At 43.0% G+C, this 27696-nt stretch overlaps 1 protein-coding gene across 8 annotated transcripts in view; it reads right to left on the reverse strand.

Moving 5' to 3' along the window:
- Positions 1-27696, reverse strand: part of LOC308284704 (receptor-type tyrosine-protein phosphatase mu) — a 337583-nt gene that overhangs the window by 260377 nt on the left and 49510 nt on the right. For all 8 annotated transcript variants that reach the window (XM_080725420.1, XM_080725419.1, XM_080725418.1 and 5 more), the window contains exon 2: positions 3318-3440. In XM_080725420.1, the coding sequence (XP_080581546.1) occupies positions 3318-3440 (123 nt within the window). The remainder of the gene's footprint in view (positions 1-3317; positions 3441-27696) is intronic.

Raw genomic sequence — 27696 nt, forward strand, 5'->3', positions numbered from 1 at the left:
CTTTGTATTGCTGTATCCGACACAACAGTGATTTTCTTTAACTCTGCAACTCTGCTGTACTGCCTTTGGCGATTGATTTCCCCCACGGCCATCAATAAAAGTCTATCTATCTATTGGTTGTAGACTCGTAATTTGCCTTTCACAATTAGTGGGAGGGACATATTTGTACAAAAGCAGCATATATGATTATGAATGAGGAATATATGAGTCCTTGAGAATCTTGAACTTTGAATTACTTTCAACGGTAGGGATTTCATAGCATTTGTTGCGTTTTTATGAGCTGTACAGTATGTGACAAATAAAGGTGGAATTGCTCGCCGAGGGGCTTTTGACCATAGGTGGTGCCACAAATGTGACACACTGAACCCTGTTATAGAAACATTATTTTTCCCACGGATTCCTCGGTTCTCAATGGACACTATCATTTTTGTTCGTCAATTTGGACCAACATGGGGGCCAATGTCATATGACTCTAATGACTGTAAATGTCATTTACATTCCTCCCAGTCAGGCCCTGTACAAACATAAGGCATTCGTGATTTCATGTCTTGAACACGAATTGTGGTCTTTGACTGAAAAACTTAAAGCCTAGCATTAGGCTAATAAGCTCACACTTTACTTAGACTAATTGTTTACATCAAGTATCAATTAGCTCTGAAGATTTAATCCAAGTCAAACACAGCTTTTTTTTTTTATTAACTTTAATGAGCTCTTTTGACAGCGGTCTAGTATGCCTTCAGTTAGATGTTCTGAAATTCACAGGTTCACAGTTTGATGTAAAAAGGAAAACATTATCATCCCTGTCTCACTGCACCTATTTCAGATTTAATCACATTTTATAGAAGAACTCAGCAAGGGTCGAACAGGTTATACCGATAATCATTCCGATCGTATCATTCCCTTCGCCGCGTAAACAACCCAATTTGGATAGATGGCGACACACGATCGCTCTTTAAACGTGTTGGGAGTTTGGTAATCCCTGCGTTGCCTCTGATTCTATTTCCTTCCCAGCAGCGGGCCAGGTAGAGGAGGGATAACAATCTGTTCACTGTGCCCCAATCAGATTGCTCTGTGGAGATTCACTGTGCCCCAATCAGATTGCTCTGTGGAGATTCACTGTGCCCCAATCAGATTGCTCTGTGGAGATTCACTGTGCCCCAATCAGATTGCTCTGTGGAGATTCATAAGTACACGTTGAGAGTGAAACGACAATCAGAGGTGAGATAGCTTTTCCTATAGCCGCTACGGCTTTCACCCTAAATGCATTTCTACCCGTCAGAACCCTCTTCTTGGCTCCATCTCCCCGTCGCACTAAAACAATTTCAGCCTTCAAGAGCACTACTACACTGCACCTCGCACATCTCTTTCCGAGCCGTCGACGAGAGGCGATTACTATTTCGTATGGCAGGGTTGCATGAGTGCCAGTGGTGTAATGTAACTAAGTACATTTACTCAAGTACTTGTACCTAAGTAAAATTGTTATACATTTTTACTTCATTCAATTATTTCAGAGGCAAATATTGTATTTAATACTTGATAACTTTAGCTATAAGTTACTTTAGATTATTTTGACAAAACACACACATTAAAAGCCCTATATGTTTTACCTTTATACTACATATATTCTAAAATAGACGATCAACAAGCTATAGCTGCTATCACGTGGTCTTTTTTTAAAAAGATTTTGATGATTCCAGTACTTTATTTTTAGAGCAATAATATAGAACACAGGACGTATACTTGTAATACTTGTATTTCTGCATTGTGGTATTGCTACTTTTACTCCCTACTTAAAAAATCGAAGTACTTCATCCTCCACTGCTTTCCAAGCCGTCAAGAGGAGACGATTACTATTTGGTATGGCAGGGTGCACGAGTGCTCACTCCAAGAGGTGGAGACAGAGCTACAACCTGATAATTACCCACAATTCAAGATGCACAGGGAGAAAAAACAAGCCCAGCTGAAGTGCACTCAGACTGGGGGGAAGCACAAATCAGGGATGCCTCTTAACCAGACATGGGATTTTAATCAGATATGTTAAATTTAGACCGTGGGCAAGGTGTTAATTTGTGGGTCAAGGCTTTGCCAGATTCCGGGTTAACCTTTGCCCGGCCCTCCGTGTGTCCCGATATAAATCAATTGCAATGTGGCGGGGCGAGAGAGAGAGAAAAAAGAAGAACATTAGACACTTCTCCCCCTGCACTCTCCGTGCATGGCAGGTATTTTCTCTGGTGTGGTCAAACACATGCATCCTGACACACACACACAAATAGGCCTTGCAATAGAATAGACAATGACTGCTTAAAATTAGTCAGGGCCTGCTAATTAATTCCCCCCACTGTCATTGAGGGGGCCCAGCGCAATCTATCCGTGATGCAGCCTTTGTGAGATTAGCAGTCAGATAGAGGAGGAAAACAATATCCATTACTTCGCAGCGCTACCTTTGTTACAACATGAAGGAGGGGGAAAAAAAGAGAAAACACTGCCATTCCATTAGTCTAATTCCTAAGGTGCCTTCAGTGTAGCAATACCTCCTCATTTCAAATCAGATGAAAAGCGATCAATGGAACATTAAAGAGACGAATTGTATTGCGGCAGACACAAAATGCGGGAAACGCATTTTAATGAATTTCAATATGGCTGCTGATAGAGAGGATTCCTTAATTAAAAGGGATGTGGAGTGTTTTGATATCAAATGCACTGCGGTGGCTTTTGTCTCGATTTCCATTGTTGTCATATAGAAGAGGCGGGGAGGCACATATTGATGTGGGACCGGCCTGTATATCAGCATCCCTCATCAAAGATTACAGAAAGAAGAAGGAAACAAAGTGTCGGATCTCTAGCAGACGTAGAAGAGCATGTCAATATGACTGCCTCTTTAAAGAATAAACTTGGCAATGTTTTGACGTTTAGCCTGCATTCCTATGTTTTAGTATATAACGAATGTTGTACACAGCTGAGTTTGGTAGGCAATTCCATCGTGGTCTTGAATTAATTATAAACTTCATTTGTATAGCACCTTTCATAAAAACATGCAGCTCGAAGCACTTCTTTTACCTTAAAGATATAAATAAAAAAATCTATCTCATAATATACTGAATAATTGAGCACTTCCTATTTAGAAAATAGGAATGCCTTCAATGGTGAAACCAGCCTTAGGATTGGTTGCGCGGTGCGGAGCAATAGCCCATTTCTATACAGCATTGATGTGTTTAGATACAGCCAGACTATTGGCGCTGACGCCTTCTCATTCAGTAGCCCACGGTGGTGCAGTCTTCATTTCGGCGCGGCCACTGAGTCAGTGTCACCTTCCTTACCTGAGGGCATCCATGGATCTGATGGAGGCTTCTCTCTGGTATTGGCCTGCTCCCAGTCAAGGTCATCTTCCCTGCCTTGGCTGTAACCGCACGCCGCCAGCGGCTTCTCAAAGTTACAATCGCCTGTGTGACAAAAGGGAGAAATTTATATTGTTATACGGCTTTTCCATTAACTTGGTGCCCAAATGAATGAACACATAAATTACAAAACCCCACACTCCGCACACACACATGCACACGCGCGCCGCGCACGCACCCACACGCACACACCATTTTATTCTCCTCCTTTTTTTGCACCGGCAGTATTCATAATGCAATATGCCAGACAATGAGATGCATTTAAGTGAGACAGAGTGAAGGATTACTACAGCGGCGGAGGCACAACATACATTACCGTCATTAGCAACACGGCAGTCCAATTTCACCATGACAAGTATGAAGTGTCCAAACACCATCATCGTTACACATTATGTTTCCAAACTGCACCGCCATCCGGGAGGAATTGATTTATTTTTTGTTGCCCCCCCCCCCCCCCCCCCCTCTCCTCTCTCTTTGCCGGCCACAGAACTTGTGGGGCTCTTTACACCGCGGAGCCACTCTAATCCTTTTTACAAGCGGCTCACAAAATGACAGCAAGCAGCCATTAGGAGTAGCTTTCAGCTGGGCCTGGCATGTCATCAATTAATACAAATACTCCTTTATACCTCGCACCTTAAAGGCCACGAGGAGAATGGGAAAGTTGAGCCTCTTTCCCCCCAAAGTGCTTTGCGCTTTGCTCATAAATCTAAAGGAAAGGGGGGAGAGGAAAAAAATATATATGTGTGAAAGGAATATTTGGAGGCCATAGAGAAAAAAGCTTTTTACAGTAGGTCTTTTCATGAATGACAGGTGCTTCAAAGGAATACAATATAAAATGATTACCGGTATATGCCGCTCAACATTCATATGTATGCTTGTTAAAGGCTGTATTGCTGTATGCGTATTCTTACGGTGAAGGGATTTAAGGCCGAGCATCTAGTCAGCGACCTGGCCAACTCGGGAACGATGTAAATAGGGAATGAATGCCCCGCCATTTAATGCAAACCCCATTATACCTGTTGTCATAGGACCCGTTTTGACCATGTATGTTTGCCTGTGTCCATTTATGCCCATATATGGAGATATCTGTCTGTCTGCGTCCATTTTATGCTCATATATGGAGATCCCTGTATCTGCCTGACGGGCAGCCGAGAGGCTAGTCGAGGACTGGCCTACTCGGGAACGATGTAAATAGGGAATGAATGCCCCACCCTTTAATGCAAACCCCATTATACCTGCTGTCATACGACCTGTTTTGACCATCTGTTTGCCTGTGTCCATGTGCCCATGTGGAGATATCCGTCTGTCTGCATCCATGTTATGCCCATATATGGAGATTTCTGTATCTGCCTGTGTCCCTTTTATGCCCATATATGGAGATCTCTGCCTTTCGGGCGGCCAAGCGTCTAGTCGGGTGCCGGCCTACTCGGGAACGATGTAAATAGGGAATGAATACCCCACCCTTTAATGCAAACCCCATTATACCTGTTGTCATAGGACCCGTTTTGACCATCTGTTTGCCTGTGTCCATTTATGCCCATATATGGAGATATCATGCCCCTATACGGAGATATCTGTCTGTCTGCGTCCATTTTATGCCCATATATGGAGATCTCTGTATCTATCTGTCTGTGCCCCTTTTATGCCCATATATGGAGATCTCTGCCCTTCGGGCGGCCAATCATCTAGTCGGGGACCGGCCTACTCGGGAACGATGTAAATAGGAAATGAATGCCCCACCCTTTAACGCAAACCCGATTTATCTGTTTGCCTGTGTCCATTTATGCCCATATATGGATATCTCTGTATGTGTCTCTGTCTGCGTCCATTTTATGCCCATATATGGATATCTCTGTATCTGTCTGTCTTCATCTTGAGCTATTATACACAGCCTGCTTGCTTTGCCACCCATGGGGAATGATGCCCCTCCGGTTGTTCTGTATGCATCCATTTTATGCCCATATATGGTATCAGAGCCTTTTATGAAGTGATGTCACAATGAGTCAGCGATTGCGCCGATTTCCTCCGGAACAGCCTGATGTCAACAATAAGCTCCGCATAAGGAGATTCCGAACGTTTTGCGCCGGTTTCGGAAAACCGCACATCGGGTCGGGTCGAGGCCCGGCACTGCACTCCGCACCGCGGCGGGGAACGCGCATGCCGAATCTGAAGCCGGTGGGACGAACGGTTCTCGAGATACACGGATTACTGCCCATATACGGAGATATCTGTCTATATGCGTCCAATTTTTGACGACTCATGTGGCGTACCTGATGTCAGAGCCTTTTATGAAGTGATGTCACAATGAGTCAGCGCTTTGCGCCGATTTCCTCCGGAACAGCCAGATGTCAACAATCAGCTCCGCGTAAGGAGATTCCGAACGTTTCGCGCCGGTTCGGGAAAACCGTGCGTCGGGTCGGGTCGAGGCCCGGCACTGCACTCCGTGCCGCGGCGGGGAACGCGTGTGCCAAATCTGAAGCCGGTGGGACGAACGGTTCTCGAGATACGCGAATTACATACACACACACACACGCAGACAGAGATTTCTCGCATTTATAGTAAGATAATATAACAATATTAATAATGGGTAATGGTTGCTGGACAGCCTTCTGTTTCCTCAGTAAACATGACCTACATGTGCACATTGCAAGGATGTATACACTAGATAACTCATCATATGTGTTTACATACTGTAGATTGGTGGAATGTAACCCTCTGCAAGTTCCTGAGTACAATTTAGAGGTACTTTACTTGAGTTTTTCCATGCTCTTTTATACCTATATCACTTTTACACCACTACACACTGTACAGTATATTTGACCATTTTAGTTGCCAGTCGTTTGTATTTAGATTGTGAATACAAATTATAAATCAACAGTTTTTTAGGGATTAATCTAACGCTACCCAGCAGTCTAGTCATTTAAATGAGCTCCACCTTTACTAGCTGCAATAATGTTACAGTTCAGTAACATGATGTACCCGTATTTTCCGGACTATAAGGCGCACTTAAAAGCCTTTAATTTTCTCAAAAAACTACAGTGCACCTTATAGTCCAGTGCGCCTTATATATGGATCATTCCTTGACATTGACATTCCCTTTAGCACAGCTCCATCTGTTTGATGCATAACGCAACGGTAGCGTCTATTATGTGCGCCTTATAGTCGGGTGCGCCTTATATATGAAAACAGTTTGAAAATAGACCATTCATTGACAGTGCGCCTTATAGTCAGGTGCGCCTTATAGTCCAGAAAATACTGTATATGATACTGAAATGGGCAATCGGCACAATGAGTACCTTTGCTACTTGCATTTTTATGCTAATAAATGTTTTGCAGAACGACACAAGAATGCAGAACTTTACATTTTTATTTTATTTTTACACTTTTACACAAAGTATTTTACACTGTGGTGGTATTGCTACTTTTACTTTTATTAAGTCAAAGATCCGAGTACTTCTTCCACCACCAGTGGTTATGCATAGATTTCATTAGCTGAGCACGTATTGCTGATGAAAAAAACAATGTCCTTCTGAGCTAAATCAAAGTGAAATTCCTGCGAAATCCTGTTGCATAGAGGCTGTGAGATCTTCGCTTTCCCATTTATCTCTGCGGTGACATTTAGAGAACATGTGCAAATGAGTGGCCAAACGAAGAGAACACACAGGATAATTAATATCCAGCCTCGTAGGCCAGCTGCTAATGATATATTTGCTGCGTTGTCTGCGTTGGAGCGGGCGGACATGGAGAGGGCGTAGATTGCCAATATATCATTACATTGGCAAAAGGTGGAGGATTTGTAAAGATGCCGTCTAAAAATTAATTGGCTGGTAGTCGCCGCATCATTGAGCCGTGAGACATGACTTGTTAGGACTGTATGTGTGTGTGTAGGCGTAGGCGATTGCATTGAATGCCAAAATCTCAATCATCCCACAGGATAAATCTTGTCACCTCAACATTGTCTTTTCTCTGCAGCTGTATAATAATGCAGTCTAGTCCGTTGCGCCGACTGATGACTAATGGCGATGTTTGTTTCCACACACTTGAGTGCCATTTTCAGAAAGCAAAGTGGTGGTTTAAAACCTTTAATATGAAATGTCATTTCTTCACAGGTAGGCTATGTAGCATTAAATAACACACACAAAATATCTCCTTCCATGCGGGGAAAAAACAGTCCTTGTTTCTCTCTTCAGATTTGGGAGTATTATGTTTATGGCTCTGCAGTAGAGATGGGACGATATGAAAAATTCATATCACAATTATTGTGACAAAATAAATCGCGATTTAGGATATTATCGCAATAATCAAAATCCATTATCCTGGGGCGGAACATTTGCCAAAAAATAGCAGATCTACAAGCTCACAACACGTCGCAAACACGACACGTTGTGAGCTTGTAGATCGGCTATTTTTTGGCAAAGACATTTGATAGAGTGGAAAAAAGACCGTATCAAGTACGTATGTTATAAGTCCTTTTACCAATTATAGAGGGTTTAAGTGGTACTGGATATGCTGCTCAGCAAATAAAAGGTGAATTAATCCCAGTGCATGACGGAGGACGATATCACGATAAATTAAATCTCGACAATACGATTATCGTGAGTGTTTTTTATCACGATAAACGATAATATCGCGTATCGTACCATCCCTACTCTGCATTACTGTGTGATTGTTTGAAGCGAATCTCGCGAACGGCTAAAGACCGATTAGTGCCAAATGTCTTGTGCACACAGTCAGTCAGCCAAGGAAGTACCTTTTTTCCCTCCAAGTTTTACATTTCTTTTCATATTTACCTTACATTTTATAGTCAATAGGGCTCAGATTGGTCTGAAACCTTTCCCAAATTTGGAGTCAAACATCATAGACCAGAGGTTCTCAAAGTATGGTCCGGCTTTTCTTTTGCTTTTTCTATAACATTTTGGAAAAGATTTGAAAAATCTTGACCAAAAAAATAAAAAACTCAAAAAAAGTAAACACAGGCTGGCTACATTAAGTCCAAGATCCACCTGAAGCTACAGGCCCCTATGTGGATCTCAAAATGTGATTTTGTTTTGTTATAACCTGTGTCATCTTTGTAAATAATACTGTACTGTATGTACATAAAATGATATGATCTTTGAGTGTTGTTGACCATAATGCAACCTCCACTTACTTCTTCCATTCTGTAGAAGCCCTGTGCTCAATCTACATTATTTGCGCATGTGTGTTACAGAGATCTAGGTAGGAGAGAATTGATCACCCACAGTGTTTGTGTGTTGTGAAGATGGAAGTTGGACAGAATTTCCATTATGCTCTGGCTGCCTGTGTCAAGGGGGCTGGCTTAGCTCCATCAATATTTTTGGCTCGATGGTTCCAAGATCCTTTTCCTTTATTCTGCCCCTAGCTAGCTGCTTCGTATCACAGCATGTGGCAGAGCTCAATTAAAACCCAAGAAATGCTCATATTAAGCGATTGATATTCAAAATCAATGGCACTGCCACACAGAGCAAGACATTCTGGAGCTTCATTTATAGTCTGTTGCACGACGGTGTCACTTAATTGCCGATTAGAACTGATCTTTGGGACACGTCGTTAGCATGTTAGCCTTGCCGTGCACTGAATGGAGTAGTGCTTACAGTATTTGTGCCTCATTGTACAGTAGGGCATTAACGAAAAAGTCAACAAGTCGACTCAGTTGACTTCATAACACAAGTCGACTCCCACCAGAGAAAGTCGAAATTCAAGGTAAAAATATAAAAAATAAACTTTCTATTGTGAAAATAGCCGATCTACATGCTCACTACATGCTCACAAGTGAGCATGTAGATCGGCTATTTTCACAATTTCTGCCTCTATATATTTGACAATTTGGCCAATGTTTAATTTGTCATTTTAGAGGTATTAAAAAAGTCCTTTAGAAATGTGAAGATAACCCTCACAGTTGAGTGAGAAAACAATGTTTCACATTAAGTTAATCATCTGGTGACCCCCCAAAATAACTGGGGGGCCCTGTGTGATGTGATGACGTCATCAAACGATAAAGTCGACTTCAACTCAACTTTTTAAAATCACAAGTCGTTAATTCCCTATCGTACAGATCTATTAGCTCCCAACGCATCACAAATCTGCCATTTTCAGCAACAACACCGCTAATTCTATATCTGCATTAATTTAGCTATGAGTCATGCTACAGCATTGTTGACACCCGGGAATCTGGGAACATTGAGTGAAAACTGCTCCATTAACTTCCAGCTTGAAGAACATGTTCCCTGTCATTTGAGCTCAGAATTACTATGAACCTCTACTGTAATGAGGCATGTATGTATTATGTCACTCTGTCCACAATGACTCACTTCCCCAGTATTGTAAAATCGCAACACAAGGCCATGAAACTTCATATATTTTTCACCTCTAACTCAATATGATGTTTCAGTATGGTCAAAGATCAAGGAGGCAAACCCTATGAGACTGACTGCGTTTGAAAGCTTAAGCCATTTCACTTTCCTCTTATTGCGACCGTCAGGTCGCATTTACTATCAAAACCTCCACTGGCTTTCTGTCAGTCTGTCCGTCAGTCAGTCTGTCCGTCACACGTCACGTCACACTTTTGCCCTACTCATATCTCTGCCACCGTTGCCCCTATCCATGCCAAACTTTGCACACACACTCCTTGGCTGCCAAACCACAACCTCGTTTGTCACATGGCCCTCCTCTAGCGCCACCGTCAGGCCCATTTTTGTAAAACAAATTTTTGGACACTGCTCCTACAGATTTTGGCCTAAAATCACGCAAAGCGGTACACAGTATCTCTAGAGTCATGTCATCAACATGCATCTGTCCCATTTAGTGCCAGCATCAGGCCGATTTTTGCAAAACACATTTTTGAACACTGCTCCTACACATTTTGGCCTAAAATCACGTCAAGCGGTACACTCTAAAGTCATCAACATGGATCTGTCCCATTTCCCATATTCCCTCCTGATAGGCTACGATTGACTTCTAGAATTTGTGTATGCAACGTGACGGTCGCTTATCTCCCGATTAGGGAGTCTTACTCGTACATATAGATTTTCATGGCTCAGTAATTTGTTTATTTTATTTATTTATACACATTATTTTTATTTAAATGTCACATTTGTGATAATGAACAAAGTGCGTTGAAGGGGCTTAATGTTCAATCAACATTTCAAATAGATTCCATCAACAGCTCATTTACTATATGTTACAAATGATTCTCTGGTTGCTCATTTAAAGAGGTGACCATTCACTTTGGCTTTATGTCCTTTTTAAAATGGAGGCTACAAACCCACAGATGCTGCATTACATTGGTGCTTAATGATGAATGCGGTACTAATCATCAACCTGAATGAGAAAGTAATAAACACTACACACAACTGGCATTAAAGCATGCTACTCTCCCTACCTATCTGTCTGCTTTGCCAAATGAAAACAGCGGTTATTTAGTAATGGTTTGAGCAACACGGTTCGATATTCACATTATGATGGAAAGGCACATGGTCTTGTGTCAGAAATCCAGTCATGTTTTCGCCCGTTTAACAGAGAAGCTTTCCGCTTACAAAAAGAAACACCAAAATACACGTGCAAGAGCAAGACATCCCCGCACATTAAAACCACCATCGAGTGGACCAGCGAGGAGTAATGTAGACTCCACAGTCGAATGAAAAACAGAAAAAAAGTACTAAAATGGTGGCGCTGCCGCTATAATCCCCGGCCTTGGGGAGATATGTGTGAAAAATGCAGACTATCAAGTCGGCTCGCTTCCATTTCTTCCGTTCTACAAAAAGACTCTTGAAGCAGGATGTTAGTATGCTGTGATACCAGTGCCCTATTTGTGTCTGGTCTTGGCCCAGTATCTGATATCAATATTCCTCCCTACACAGTGAAACACTCAGTGTTCATTTTACTCAGAGAACGTTTAAATGTAACCAAAATGTGGTTACATTTTGTACATTCTCAGAGTTACAAATAGTATGTGTAGTCATCACTAGAGATGGGACGATACACGATATTATCGTTTATCGTGATAAAAAAACACTCACGATAATCGTATCGTGGAGATTTGATTTATCGTGATATCGTCCTCCATCATGCACTGGGATCAATTCACCTTTTTTTGCAGAGCTGCATATCCGGTACCACTTAAACCCTCTATAATTGGTAAAAGGTACTTCTAATATACTGTACAGTACGTACTTGATACAGTCTTTTTTTCACTCTCTATCAAATGTCTTTGCCAAAAAATTGCCGATCTACAAGCTCACAACGCGTCGCGTTTGCGACGCGTTGTGAGCTTGTAGATCTGCTATTTTTTGGCAAATGTTCCGCCCCAGGATAATAGATTTTGATTATCGTGATAATATCGTAAATCATGATTTCTTTGGTCACAATAATCGTGATATGACATTTTCAAATCGTCCCATCCCTACTCATTCAATCAATCAATCAATCAATCAATCAATCAACCTTTATTTGTCACATACAATTTAAAAACAAGTTCTAAAAAGCAGTGAAATGTATTCAGGTTAGCTCAGAGATAGTAATCAATAAAAAGACAATAGGACTAGACTAGAAAGATAAGATAATAAAAATAATCAACCACTAAAAAGTTACTTCGTTTCCAGTCCACATAAGAAAACCATTTAGGTGTCCATATAGCTAACGTATAACCAACGTCATGTCCATGTATGGGTGTGCGTGTGCGAACGTGCATGCGTGCGCATGTGCGACTGCCCCTCCTCCCACGCATTCCTAAGCGCGTGAAGGGTAGCCCAGTCTCTTCATCACTAGTGCAAACTCAACTGTCTCTGAGTCAGTATTGTACTGAATACACGTAGCCTACATACGGTACCCTTTAAAGAAGTTTCTTGTTCTTCCACCAGATCAAACTCTGTGCATCGCCGCCACTCATCGAACGCAACAAACAGAAACTGTTATCCCTGGGATCACACGTATAGAGACGCCATCCGTACAAGCGTGCATTCCTCTAATAGGGGAGATCATGACTCTACAGATGCATGCAGACGAGCAAAATCAGTCAATAGTGTCATGATGGCTTCCCCCTCGCTGCTGGGGGTTCAGGTCTGTGCCAACGCGCGGCACGGCCCTCATGTAATCATCAGGCGCGACTGCAGCTTCTTGAAAATTGATGCCCCTACAAGAGATTGCCAGCTTCTTCCAGAGGAGATTTAACTTTCTATGAAAGCCGCTGTGAGGTCTGGGTAGTCGGGGGCTTGCGGAGATTAATGCGCGGCACCCCTGTCTGTCTGTCTGTCTGGCGTCCCCGCCACCACCCCCCTTTCAGCGGGGAACCGGCAGTCCTGCAGCTAAAAAGGCGGCTCCCAGATATGTCATGAAACAATTTATTCCTGAGCGAGAAACACACAATGGTCTTTATAGTGTCACGCAGAGTGCATTTCAAAGAAATCTATCCATCTTTTACTGGACTGAGCCAGAGGCCAGAATCAATAGCTCAACCCCTCAATGCTGGAGCCAATTTCTCCTAAAGATTTTTGAGTTCAACTTAAAAGGCCTTTTGTTATTGCACCTGTAACAAAAAGTAAACTTTCACCATTTAGACACCGCAAGTGTGCATGAGTGTGTGTGTGTGTGTGTGTGTGTGTGTGTGTGTGTGTGTGTGTGTGTGTGCGCGCGTGCGTGCGTGCGTGCGTGCGTGCGTGCGTGTTTGTGTGTGCCTGCGTGTGCATGTTCATGTGCGTGTGCATACACCGACTTGTGAGTGTGTGTGTGTGTGTGTGTGTGTGTGTGTGTGTGTGTGTGTGTGTGTGTGTGTGTGTGTGTGTGTGTGTGTGTGTGTGTGTGTGTGTGTGTGTGTGTGTGTTCTTGGCACCAGAGCACTCTGCAATACACATAGGACCCCAGGTGCCAATGAATGATGCCTGGGTGGCATTGTGAAAAGCAGACAGAATATTGAGAGCATAAATCGCTGTCTGCTGAGACATAATGGGAAAGTGAAAAATACGTGTTTTTTTTTGGGGGGGGGTTGTTGTATTTCTTATGAAACTGACCCTCAGAGACGTGTGGCATGGTGGCGGTGAGGTTGTAATTGACAATTCTTTCTCTCTTGCTTGTCCTCAGGCCTTCATACTAATTTCCAAGACTACGGTGAAGTATACTCAGCTGCGCGTCGGTGTCGCCCACCAAAAGTAGCCGATCTACAAGCTCACAACGCGTCGCAGCACGACTTGTTGTGAGCTTGTAGATCGGCTTGGCCTCTGGGGCTTGGCGAACAATGTTATCGGTCGCGTCACGGGCATCAGGGGGTAGTCGCTACCTGTCGCTGCACTATAGCGCCTCCTACCTGTTCAGCAGGGAGCGGAACTGGGAGGGATAGCAGCATGTTTCTTCCCCAGACTAAACAGTAGGGGTTGGCAGAGACAGGGACTATAGACAACGGGGGGGAATTGGCAGCGATTAAAATTGGCAGCACAATGAAAAAATACAAACTTTAAAAAAAAAGAGGAGGATATCCTTTCCAATATAGCAGTTCACCTGGCACCCACTTCATATCAAGAGTATTTTTAATAGAGCCTGATGCAATGAACCCTGAAAGAAATATGATAGCAATTAGCACATAATTGTTTGGATTCTACCTCGCAATTTTGAGTGCAAGAGACAGAGGCCAAAGTGATAATGGCGGGGGAATGAACAATGATGTACCATTAGTGTTTAAGCTTCTATATGACAGCGTCTATGCGAAGCTACACAAGCCTTCTCTCAGCATCATCATCATCGCCCCTCTGTCCCTCTGGCAGATATCACTGCTGGAAGGCCTCTTTGGCCCTCTCTGCCAATTCAGCAATTACCAGTCTTCCAGCCTGCTCCGTCTGCCTTCGGAAATCGCAGGTCTGCCCCAATCGCCCCAATCTGCCTGGATGGCAGCACTTGTTTTAACAAACGTCTCGTCTCCCGGCGTCCCTATAGACAGAGACCGCAAGGCAATCTGGGGTAATTTAAAACCAATGTCGACTATCTCCCTGCAGCGCGTCCAGCTCGGCGCTTCAAACCCCTGCAGCTAAGCCCCCTAGGATCTGATAGGCCTTTTCGGCCCGCCCTATTTCACTTATCTATCGACAGCTGCTGCCAATAGTCCTATCCTGCTCCTGCTGAGTCCGATTGCAGCACTGGATTGCGTGTGTATATACTGTCTGTTAGGGGACTTTGAACTCCAGGAAGGGATTTAAACAATCAATCTCAATATCATTATCAATCACGTCTCGCTGTTCCCCACATTGATTCGGAGGGGGAAATAAAGAGGTTGGAGTGGAGATTTCCACGGATAATCTGCCTGGCTGAGCCGCGCTGAGCTTGTCAGCAATGTTTCACAAAGCAAAACCGACTACCTGCCTTCCGGAGTGACAGTACCAGATCAGCAGAGAGAGGGGGAACATAATGTTTTTAAGTAACGATATGCCTGACGGTGCAGAAAGCGTTGAGGCCGTGAATATTTTTGGTCCAACGGTGCTGCAGACAGATCCAGGGTGAAGCAGTCTTTAGGTATTATATCGTCGTTGTCGGGGCAAAACCTTGTATGTCCAAAACCGTTTATCATTTTAAAAACGATTTGAAAACGATTCCAACTAGTGAAAATAGCCGATCTACAAGCGCCTTTTCACAGGTCTTGTCTTGTTTTGTCTTGTATGAAGTCTTGTATGATGAAGCAGGGCTTTACTTTACGAAAAAAAACGACATACACATTTGAAACTTGGAGATACGAGGTTTCTGCCCGACGGTGACGATATATTTGGCTCAAAAGCCCTCTCATTACGCGAGCACCTTTTGCCTCAGTTGGCCATGCTTGTCTTGTCACCCAAATATCAACGTGATGAATGTGTTTTACAGCGGGGAACATCACATCACATAGCCCCTGATCAAATCCACCCCGTGCACGGCTAGATGTGCGTCAGACATGACAGACAGTCTTTTCCTTAGATATGCTAAATCTTTGACAGATGATTTTCAGACTATGTACGCCGTACGGGCGCAAGGCTCACGGCGTTCCCTTCCACCGATCGAGCCTGTCAGGAACTTCCAGTAAATGGTTTCAAATCCATCTCCCTTTTCCTACAAGCTGCCAGCAGGTACCAATTAAGATGAATACGGAATCGAACTATTAAAGACGGGCGTGATCCTATACCGTTGACGCGCGCTAAATGTAAAAAAAATGAGGACTTTCACTTTGGCTGAGCGGAACGATCCGGTGGTGATAACAGCAACATTTTTCAAATCAGTTAGACGGCATTGTGAGCCACAGGCATGGAAGAAAGTGCTCAAGCCGATTAACCCATTTAGGCCTACGATTATTGACTGCTTTAAAGGACCTACACCATGAATTTTCACTTTTTCTATTTTAAAACCTTTTTTTGGTGTCCCACTGGCACCTTCTATCCTCACAAAGTCCTATTTCTGACAAGTGTGTCTTTCTCTGGTTTTGGGAAGACAGAGATGAGAAGCTCTCAGAACAGTGCTGTTCTGAGAATTGACGCGTGTGACGTCACACACGTTTCTGTTTAAAAAAAAAAAAAAATTTTTTTTTTTTTCAAAAAAATTTTTTTTTCAAAAAAATTTTTTTTCTTTGGAAAAACCCCACTAGATGCGCCACTGAGCAAACAGAGGCCGTTTTTGGTATTGCAGCTGGAGAGCCTCATTATAGTAGAGCTAGAACAAACAAAGGAATGGTCAGAGTGTTTGTTGAGGGTTAAAACCTGTCTAAGACTCAATTTTGAGCATATATTTATACAAAAAATATAGTTTTAAAAGCATGGTGTAGGCCCTTTAACTACTGAAAAATAGCAGATATACAAGCTCACAGCTTGTAGATCTGCTATTTTTGAAAAATCATGATTTTTCTTTGCAAGTCTTTGAATATATCTATTTAAAAGCGAACATTTGTAAATCAAATATTTGCTTCTGGGGGGTCCCTGGAACAACATATTTTGAGATGGGGGTCCGTGGCTAAATACCTGTAATTTTGGGGGTCCTTGACATGAAAAGGTTTGAGAACCACTGATTTAGAGGAAGGATTTAGAAGTTGGGTCAAAGATATTCATAGACTTGCACACATTTTCACGATTTTTCAAAAATAGCAGATCTACAAGCTCGCAGCGCGGCACTCGGTGCCGCGCTGTGAGCTTGTATATCTGCTATTTTTCTAAAGTTAAAGCATAAAATAATGGTTAAAGTGGTTAAAATCTAACGCGACTCAGGCGCGTTCCAGGGATTTGAGAATTAAAGGCAAGGCTCAAATCATAGAGCTCATGCGAGAGAGAGAGAGAGAGAGAGAGAGAGAGAGAGAGAGAGAGAGAGAGAGAGAGAGAGAGAGAGAGAGAGAGAGAGAGAGAGAGACAGAGAGAGAGAGAGAGAGAGAGAGAGAGAGAGAGAGAGTGGGCCAATGCTCTTTCACATGCAGAGAAGGCAAGAGAGCCCCCCCTAACAGCTGAGGATTTAAGTAAAAGTATCAATACTGCAATGTGGAAATACTCTGTTACAAGTAACTGTCCGGAATTCAAATTGACTTGAGTAAAAGTACATAAGTATTAAATGTACTCCTCCAGTACTACTCCAGAATATTCCTTTTCATGTTTTCATATGTGTACAAATCTTTTGAAAATAGCAGATCTACAAGCTTAGAATGCGTCGCATTGGCGACGCATTGTGAGCTTGTAGATCGTCTATTTTCGACAGAGAAATGTGTAAAGGGCTGAAGTGGTTAATGTATGTTTTGGTAATAATAATCAAAATCTACGACGACGAAAGTAGTAACTAAAGTTTTCAAATAATTGTAGCGGAGTAAAAGTGCTATATTTGCCTCCAAGATGTAATGGAGTAGAAGTGAAAGCATTGAAAAATGGAAATTGAAATCCTGTAAAGTAAAAGTAACAAAACATTGTTCTTAAGTACAGTACTTAAGTAAATGTACTTAGTTACTTTACACCACGGCGCACGTGTGCCCGCTGTGTGCTCATGTAAATGTATGAGGAGGGCTGTGCTGTGCGGGCGCTAAGTGGAGTGTTTATTTTACAGGCTGGCGGCTTCGGTGCATTCTGACTCTGGCTTGACAAGCAACCGGGCTGGTTAACAATAGCTCTCCTCCCATTGTTCCCAGCATCATCATTCGCTCCTTTATCCGAGCAGAGAGAGTGCGCAAGAGTGTGAGAGAGGGAGGGAGAGGGAGAGAGAGAGAGAGAGAGAGAGAGAGAGAGGGAGAGGAGAGAGAGAGAGAAGAGAGAGAGAGAGAGAGAGAGATGAGAGAGAGAGAGAGAGAGAGAGAGAGAGAGAGACTTGCTGTCTGTCTTGTTGGCCTCCAGAGAGAGAGCAGAGAGAGAGAGAGAGAAAGAGAGAATTAGGCTGCTTCCTATTCAGCCTAATGCCTGTTGAAACACTGAATGGCACCGCGAGATGGGCTTGTTTTGGCTTCCCATTTCCCTGCGCGCAACACAGCCTGGAAACAACACAGTGACTCACTGAGTACAAAAGTGGATGGGCGCCACGCGTGCTCCATTAGAAACATTGTTTGTCTGTTAACAAAAGTTTAAAAGCGTGTTTATGCCATGGATACATTGATCTTGGGAGGGGAGGGCATTTTCATGAAAACCACGCTGGGGAGGGAAAGCTGCGAGCGGCGTGTTCAATAGGACAATGTACCTTTTCATGCAAGGTTCACGATTTATAAGCTCTGTGCGGGCCACAGGGAGGAACACACAGCATCACACAGCACTTCCATACCATGTGAGAACGGCCTTCATAAGAGTGTTAACCCATTTAGGCCTAGAATTATTGAATGCTTTAACCAGTGAAAAATAGCAGATATACAAGCTCACAGCGCGGCACCGAGTGCCGCGCTGCGAGCTTGTAGATCTGCTATTTTTTGAAAAAAGTCGTGAAAATGTGTGCAAATCTTTGAATATATGTATTTTCAAAGCGAACGTTTGTAACTCAAATTTTGCTTCTGGGTGGTCCCTGGAATGAAATATTTTGAGATGGGGGGTCCGTGGCCAAATAAATATCATTTTGGGGGGTCCTTCACATGAAAAGGTTTGAGAACTACTGACATAGTAGTCTGTCAAGAACAGACTAACTGAGCTCCATTTACGTGAAAAGGACCCTTTCTTTGACGATGGCTGGCCAGATTGCTGACATAGAAACATAGGTTTTTCCAAAAATCTTAGAAGGATTCAAAGACACTTATAGAATCGAGTCAAAATTCTAATTTTCACGATTTTTCAAAATAGCAGATATACAGCAGATATACAAGCTCGCAGCGCGGCACTCGGTGCCGCGCTGTGAGCTTGTATATCTGCTATTTTTTTTTATATTTAAAGCATAATGTAATATTGCGTCATAATGTGTTCAGGCTCATGTGAGAACGGCCTTCATAAGAGTGTTAATCACCTATATATTCTGTTGACCAAGGTCCTCCAGAGATCTATACTTTCCTCTACACCAAAACCTGATGGCGAAAATAGCCGATCTACAAGCGCATAATGAGCCAATGATACACAAACACGTGTTGTGAGCTTGTGTGGCTATTTTTGCAGAATGTTTGCCTATATTTTCTTTAAACGTCATACTGGACACAACTCACTCACTGTGTGAGAATGCCCTTCATCAAGTCTGTTGACATTGGATGAATTTCGCCCCAATCCCAGCGTTAGTTTACAGTGGAACTGGTCTGCGATGTATTGATTCACAACAAGGCTCCGGCTCAATACTATGAGGCTGGAAGGAAAACTTCCCCTGGCTCCAGTATTGCATTCGATCAGGTGTGATGGGCCACCTGGCCTGAGCTACAAATGAGAAAGGCTCAATGAAAGGAGGAGAATAAGCGGAGGAAAAACTCCCAGGACAGAGAGCTTTCTGAAAGGAGGACTGGGGATCCTACCAGACGGCGCTCCATAATGAAAACTCCAAAACTAAACTATAACAACATCCACCAACCGTTTACCCCCCCCCCCCCCCCAATTTACAGTATACTTAGTTGTGCATCATGAGGTCTCGTACCACTAAAAGCAGATCTACAAGCTCACGATGTGTGGCTATGAGGCTATGAGCCTTTAGATAGGGATGGGGCGTAAATCGTTATTATCATTTATCATGATAAAGAACAATAGTCGTATAACAGAGATTTTATCTTATTATGAAATTGCCCTCCATCACACACTAGGATGGATTAGGATTTTGCTGAGCTGCAAATTCAGTACAACTTCCGAAAATAGCAAATTTACAAGCACACAAACTAGATGCTGGGTGTTCAAGTGGTTGACAAAAGTGGAATTTAAGTATTAAAAATATTTTAATTTGTTGATCGCAATTATTGTTGCCACAATAATCGTGACATGTCATTTTCATATTGTCCCATTCCTACAAAATCTGCCCTTTACGGTGACAGATGCCGGTGCTCAACTAAGTATAAATCAGGCCTTAGAATTAGATTGAACCGACTACTAGCGAAATGTGCGAGTCAACAGCACTCTGAAATCTGTCTGTAACAAAGAAGTGGTGGTGCTAATATCAGTAGCAGCAGCTTTCCTCCCTTAATCTTCCCCACTCCGAGTTTCTCAGAGTCTAATTTGTCAAACATGCGAGCAACAATGCCAGGAATTAGCCCAAAGAGAGTTCGCCTCGGGAGGAGAGAATGATTATGTTTGATCATGGAAATAAACAAGAACATTAACCCATTCATAACGGGTACACATTTTGTGTATCATTATTTTATGCTTTAACTACGGTGCCGCGCTGTGAGCTTGTATATCTGCTATTTTTGAAAAATCATGACAATTAGAATTTTGACCCGATTCTATAAGTGTCTTTTGAATCCTTCTAAGGGGTTTTGAAAAACCTATGTTTCTATGTCAGCAATCTGGCCAGCCATCGTCAAATAAAGGTCCTTTTCACTTAACTGGGGCTCAATTAGTCTGTTCTTGAGAGACTACAGTGGTGCTCAAACCTTTTTATGTGAAAGACCCCCAAAATTATATGTATTTGGCCATGGACCCGCATCTCAAAATATCTAGTTCCAGGGACCACCCAGAAGCAAAATTTGAGTTACAAATGTTCGCTTTGAAAATACAGTATATTGAAAGATTTGCACACATTTTCGCGACTTTTTCAAAAATAGCAGATCTACAAGCTCGCAGCGCGGCACTCGGTGCCGCGCTGTGAGCTTGTATATCTGCTATTTTTCACTGGTTAAAGCATTCAGTAATTCTAGGCCTAAATGGGTTAACATGCTTTGTTGGTTTTTCCAGATCTGGAACAAATAGCTTGTTGTTATGTGCGGGGGAGGGAATAATTCAAGGTTGAATGTCGAAGTATTAGAAAATCACTAAAGCTAATTAGAAAACGCGGAGAGAATAGAAGAAAGGTTAGATCAATCCCTCTTGAGAAGAGGAGGGATATCTAGGCCACAAAGGCCCGTACATTCAGGCTGCATTATCGGCTGGATGAAATATCATTACTTTCCTTCTTTGCCATGGTTTATCAAATCTGCGGTACATTTGATACCATTGTTGACCACATGCAGGTGTGTTGATCATCATTATGGACTGAGACTGTGGTCAGGAAGGAAGCTCCAACACTAGCATCCCTATTCTAGGCATGTCATAACCGGTGAAAAATAGGCAGACTTGGGGCAAAAATAGCAGATATACAAATATCACGTTATAAACCACTGTGAGCTTGTGGGTAAGGTCTACTATTTTTGGCGTATAAATGGTAAATGGTGCACTGCGTTTATATGTAGTGCCTTTATCCAAGGTGCTTTACAGAGATAGTGCAATACATTCACCCATTCACACACACATTCATGCACCGATGGCAGAGGAAACCATGCAAGGCACCAACCCTGCTCACCGGGAGCAACTAGTGGTTCAGAGTCTTGCTCAAGGACTCTTCGACACTAACTCTGGGGGAGCCCGGGATCGAACTGGGAACCCTTCGGGGACCCTCTGTGTTCTAATGACGGTTTCTCTACCCCTGAGCCACTGCAGCAAATGGTCAAAGTTACTAAGGACTTTCCTCTGCGGCAGCCAGGTGTGGCTGAAGATATTTGGCTCCCAGAGGGAGAGCTTTTGCACAGAGCCGTCTTATACGGGGTCATCCACTACACCAGGGGTATTCAACAAAATTGTCCAGGGGGCCACATTGACAGAAACCCAAGGGGCCGGGGGCCACACTAACGTATCCCCCCCCCCCCCCCCCCCCCAACAACAGGCACGACCACATTTTCACAAACAACCACATTTTCATCTAACTACATCGCAAAGCAGAATACTTTTCAAGTAGAATACTTTTCATGTTAATGTGCCTAATTTCTGTTAACAACTGTACTACACATGCTTTCTTGTTTAAAACCTAGTGCTAACTACATCACACTAGTGATGGCCAACCTGGCTTTGATGCTATCTTAGAGTAGATGTCGACCTTATTGACAGTGCACACACAATTGCCTTCTTTGATGCTTTAACGATGCTCAACGAGGATCAGGTGGGTCACAGACACACACACTCCACTCTGCTGCAGTGCTTTGACTAGTCTCTTCACTTGAATAATGATGGAATATGTTTAGGGATTACTGTGATTATGGTAAGATGAAGCTCACGTTTCATATATCGCGCAAACCATACCTATAACGTTCATTAGTCTCCAAACAAAAAACGATTTTGGATTTTTTTTTTTTTTTTTTTTTCAAAATCTTTTTTTTTTTTTTTTTTTTTTTTTTTCAAAATTGCTCCAGGGGCCACAAGGAAGGTCCCCGCGGGCCGCATTTGGCCCGCGGGCCGCCAGTTGAATACCCATGCACTACACGCTTCAATCCAATGTTGTCCCTTTTGTTTCCCCACTGAATCTGCTACCTGAAAGAACCCCCTATGGCCAGGCTTAAGTCCTCTCGTGGTGGGGCAGGGGGGGGGGGGGGGGGGCGGGCAGCTAAGCCCACCGTAAACATCGGCGCGCGACATGCTGAGGTCCCACCATGCCTGGCAACAGGACAGTCTGCAGGCCTTGCCACTGGAATGAAATTGGTGGTACAGTCCACTGATTATGGCATTATCTTTGTTGATACAGATTATAATATTTTCTTTTACCGGTACATATGGTTAGTTTATAAAAGCAGGACACGTGAGTCTTGCCCGCCTCAGCTGCAATCAGCTGTCAGTCAGATGCTTTCCTTTTAGAGCTCTCGCTCCTTTAAATACGGCTTGCATTCACTATAGCTCTGCTCGTCTTTGATCCGAAGCTTCGGATCTACTGCTGCTTAGCTACCTCCACCTTTAGATCAGAGTTAACATGTGTCAATGTATTGCTATTGTACTACTATTATCTCTATGGGGGTTTTGCTTAGCAAGCATGCGTGTGTACAACATTCAGGGAACATCTCCGAACGCGGAGCCCTTTAACGCCAAGTTTAACTGTATTCCATTTGTTGCAATACATGGTTAAATCTACGTTGACGTGTTCCTGTTGCTGTTAACCACTGGTGGACAAAGTTCTCTCTGACACAGATATTCAAGAGGGCTCTGAGCCAGAAAAGGTTTGGTAACCACACTGATCTAAGATCAGCGACTGTATTTTAGTGGATGTCTGTTCCAGTTGTCCCAGACAATAGGACCCACACCAAATGCCTCACACAGTGTGCATTATAGACAGATAGACCAAAAAAGCCAACTACCTCGGCCCTCAGGTGGCAGAGTGGTAAAGTACCTGCCACCGTCGGAGAGTCTGGGGTTTCGAATCCACCGTGGTGCGTCCGACATTGTCGTGCGTCTATACGAACACAATAAAATTAGCCTGCGTTCGGGGGAGGGAAGCCGGGTGGGGGTACCTGTACTGTACTCCTATAGGGTGGGACGGCACCTGTCAGCTGGGAGTGGTAGGCAGGAAGAGTATAGGATGAAGGCTCTACGTCAGGGTTCCCCAATTAGTTTTCCCCAAGGGCCGAATTATGTCTAGGGTACCAAGCTGAGGGCCACAACATTACAGGGGGCGGCGGTGGCGTTCCCACTACTCCAGCGACAGTTTTCGTCGTTGTCGGGTGAAAATCTTGTATGTCCAAAACCCTTTCGTTTTGAATTTATCATTTTAAAAATGATTTAAACTAGTGAAAACAGCCGATCTACAAGCACACAACGCCTCGCGGTGCGAGGCGTTGTGTGCTTGTAGATCTGCAGTTTTCACTACTTTTGTGCGACGGCCTTGTATGATTTGCGAAAGAACGTACAAATTTGGAGATACGAGGTTTCCACCCGACAACGACAATATGCTAGTGTTGTTGCTGAGCCAGTAGAATATAACAGCAGTGACAACGCACACGCTTGTTAGAACAGATAAGACCTCTAAATGATGGGCGATTGCAGGTTAGTGTAGCTGACAGCGCTGGAACTCAACAACTGGAGCCAAATCTGGCTGGTGTGGACTTATATCCATATACTCTGGTAACAATGAAAATATATTAAATAAGAATAATATAATTACTCACAATGACACGGAACACCAATTCTTACCAATCTAATCAGAGGAACAATGATGACCTTCACGCAGGCCTGTGAGGCAGCGTGTGAAAAGAGAAATTAGCGCTTGTTTTGTCTTAGAAACACTGTGTTGTCTCATTTTCACATGAACACAAATGTACAAATGGGACCAAATGGACCCTTACACATTCTTTATTGAATCAATCTGGTCTTTATTTCCCCTGTCAGGGGCGTCACAATGGGTAGGAAAGTGGGACTGAGTTACTAGTGCCCAAGGTGGAGGGGCCCTAGTAACTTTAGAAAAATAGCAGATATACAAGCTCACAGTGCGGCACCGAGTGCCGCGCTGCGAGCTTGTAGATCTGCTATTTTTGAAAAGTCGTGAAAATGTGTGCAAATCTTTGAATAGGCCTATATGTATTTTTTAAGCACAAAAAATACATATCATTTTGGGGGTCCTTGACATGAAAAAGTTTGAGCACCACTGACATGGAAACATAGGTTTCTTCCACACATTTTCACAATTTTTCAAAAATAGCAGATCTACAAGCTCGCAGCGCAGCACTCGGTGCCGCGCTGTGAGCTTGTATATCTGCTATTTTTCAATAGTTAACATTCATGGGGGGCCCGCAGTGAATCCTTGTAATGGTGTGACGCCCCTGTCCCCTGTGCTTTGGCTCGGTAACCTGTCTCTGGATTGGAGAATAAAAATAATCTCGAAATCAAATTGTCAAGTAGGGCTAGTAACATTTATACTGTAGGCGAATCTCAACTCAACCTCTCTGTTAAGGGATAGGTGACTATAACACAATGACTATTTATAAAGATATCCTTTTAAAAATTGTTCTTACTCAAGTGGATGTGCACACTACAACTATAACCAGTGTAATCAGTGTAGATGGTCACATAAGTATAGTTATTGTATAGTTACAGTATATACTGTAGGTCTATACTAGTGCTTGGTGTGGGTGGCTCATGATTCCTCACAGCTGTAGCGCAAGGCAAACTATATTCTTCAAGTCAATGTCTATTCTTCAAGTTCAGAGTCTACATTTAGTCAGGGAATATTAATAAAAACCTGGGAATAAATTCCTTACCAAATGATTTATTCACCAATGTGTTCGTAAAGGTGTCTAGTAACATATCTAACAAAGATTGAAATTCAACATCCCTAGGAAAATCTTTGACAGCTAGGGTAATTATTGGTCTCATTCACTCACTATACACTATACTATAAGGGAAAAAATTACTCCCAAAGAATTTGCTTTAAGTGGAATGTGAGGGGTCTAACTATGTGTTTTTAATTATTCTGAATCCATTGCAAGCATTTGTTTTGCACAGAAAACATTCATTGGGCTAAAAACAATAAATAAAAATTATGGTTTAGTGATGAGTCTTCACTTTTCACAGTGGTATGGGGTCCATTTTTAGCCCAAGGAATGTTTTTCCTGCAAAACAAATGCTTGCAATGGATTCAGAATAATTAAAAACACCTAGTTAGACCCCTCACATTCCACTTAAAGCATATTTTTTGGGAGTATTTTTTTCCCGCGGCATAGCTCAGGGGCGGCATAGCTCAGGGGTAGAGAAACTGTTATTAGAGCACGAAGGGTTCCCAGTTCGAATCCGGGCTCCCCCTGAGTGAATGTCGAAGGGTCCTTGGGCAAGACTCTGAACCCCTAGTTGCTTCCGGTGAGTAGGTTGGTGCCTTGCATGGTTTCCTCTGCCACCGGTGTATGAATGTGTGCGTGAATGGGTGAATGTAATGCACAATCTCTGTAAAGCGCTTTGGATAAAAAGCGCTATATAAATGCACCATTTACCATTTTCCCTTATAGTATAGTGTATAGTAAGTGAATGAGACCCAGAATTACCCTAGCTGACAAAGATTTTCCTAGGGATGTTTAATTTCAATCTTTGTTAGATATGTTACTAGACACCTTTACGAACACATTGGTGAAGAAATTGTTTGGTAAGGAATTTATTCCCTGACTAATTGTGGTATACTGTAGCTACTTTTACTTTAAAAGAAAAGTACTTCTTCCAACCGCTGCCTGTAGCCATTGCACTACTTAACTAAGATAGCACAAGATAATGCACCCACTTATAAGCCTGTGAGTGGGTGAGCGAGTGAGTGTGTTAAGTGCACGATGTGTGCGTAAAAAGCACTTTGACGGGACCTTCCTCTTAGGAATTTGTAATACTACGGTGATACTGGTTTTTAAAGTATTTGCTTTGTTTTGGTGTCTGGAATCTGTATTGTTGTGATGTCTTGTTTTTTAACTCTGGAAGGCTGAATCTCCCGTTTGAACAACACATCTACCCTTAACCCATTTAGGCCTAACATTATTTAACGCTTTAACTATTGAAAAATAGAAGATATACAAGCTCAAAGCATGGCACCGAGTGCCGCGCTGCGAGCTTGTAGATCTGCTATTTTTGAAAAAGTCCTGAAAATGTGTGCAAATCTTTGAATATATGTATTTTTTAAGCAAACATTTGTAACTCAAATTTTGCTTCTGGGTGGTCCCTGGAACTAAATATTTTGAGATAGGGGTCCGTGGCCAAATTCTACTCCTTTACATGAAATCCTTTACATGAAAAGGTTTGAGAACCACTGACATGGTAGTCTCTCAAGAACAGACTAACTGAGCTCCAGTTAAGTGAAAAGGACCTTTTCTTTGACGATGGCTTGCCAGATTGCTGACATAGAAACATCGGTTTTTCAAAAAACCTTAGAAGGATTCAAAAGACACTTATAGAATTGGGTCAAAATTCGAATTTTCACGATTTTTCAAAAATAGCAGATCTACAAGCTCGCAGCGCGGCACTCGGTGCCGCGCTGTGAGCTTGTATATCTGCTATTTTTCAATAGTTAAAGCATAAAATAATAATACACTATAATGTGTACCCGTTCTGAATGGGTTTTAATGGCTACTAATAAAGAAACCTTAACGATGACCATGAAACACCTATGCTACTATAAGTGTCTTTATCCATCGTCAACACAATAAGGCACTCTTTTTCTATGTCGGGTTCGAGGACAACAAGGGGTCCAAATGGTAGCCTGACTGCAAGCGCCAGACTCAATCACACACTTCGTTTTGGGATTGAGTCTGAGCCTGGGGACGGAGATTCTACTTCAGCGGGGGCGGGGTAAAGCCTATTGACGTCACACACACACACACACACATACACACACACAGCCCTGTGTGTCGCCGACGGCGACGCGGCGTGACATTGCAAAAATACGTTATTTCTCATAACATATTATATGACTGCATGTTTACGTTAGTGCAAAATGGTATTAAAACGTAATGAAACGGCACTATTGTATTGTTTATTAAAATAATTTGAGTCGAGTCTGACTCCGCCATGACAGTTTTCATGGACCAATCAGAGTCCACTAGCGGCTCACGTGGGCAGAAGAGCACCAATGAGAGTCCACTACGGAATCTCACGTGGGCAGAACAGCTCCGAAGGGAGGGGGCTGGGACCGGACCAGCCTACCACGTGCCTCAAGTCTACAGCCCTGATTGGCCCATTCAATGCGCCCGCTCTTCAGGCGCGCTTGAAATAAAATAAAATATCTCCGGGTTCAGTCCACACTACACACCACCCACCAACAGGGGGTGGTGATGTGCGGACTGAAGTATCAGGCTATCCAAATGGACCCTTACAAGTCTGAATCTCTGTGTACAAATGGAACCAAATGGACCCTTACACTACAGGTGCATTTGGTTCAATTTGCACACACTCAGGCCATGGCTACACGGAGCTGGATTTTTCAGATATCCCGGTTTTTCAGATATCCACATAGA

This window comes from Nannobrachium achirus (genome assembly GCF_963921795.1).
Source record: "Nannobrachium achirus genome assembly, chromosome: 5".
In the NCBI taxonomy this organism is placed as follows: domain Eukaryota; kingdom Metazoa; phylum Chordata; class Actinopteri; order Myctophiformes; family Myctophidae; genus Nannobrachium; species Nannobrachium achirus.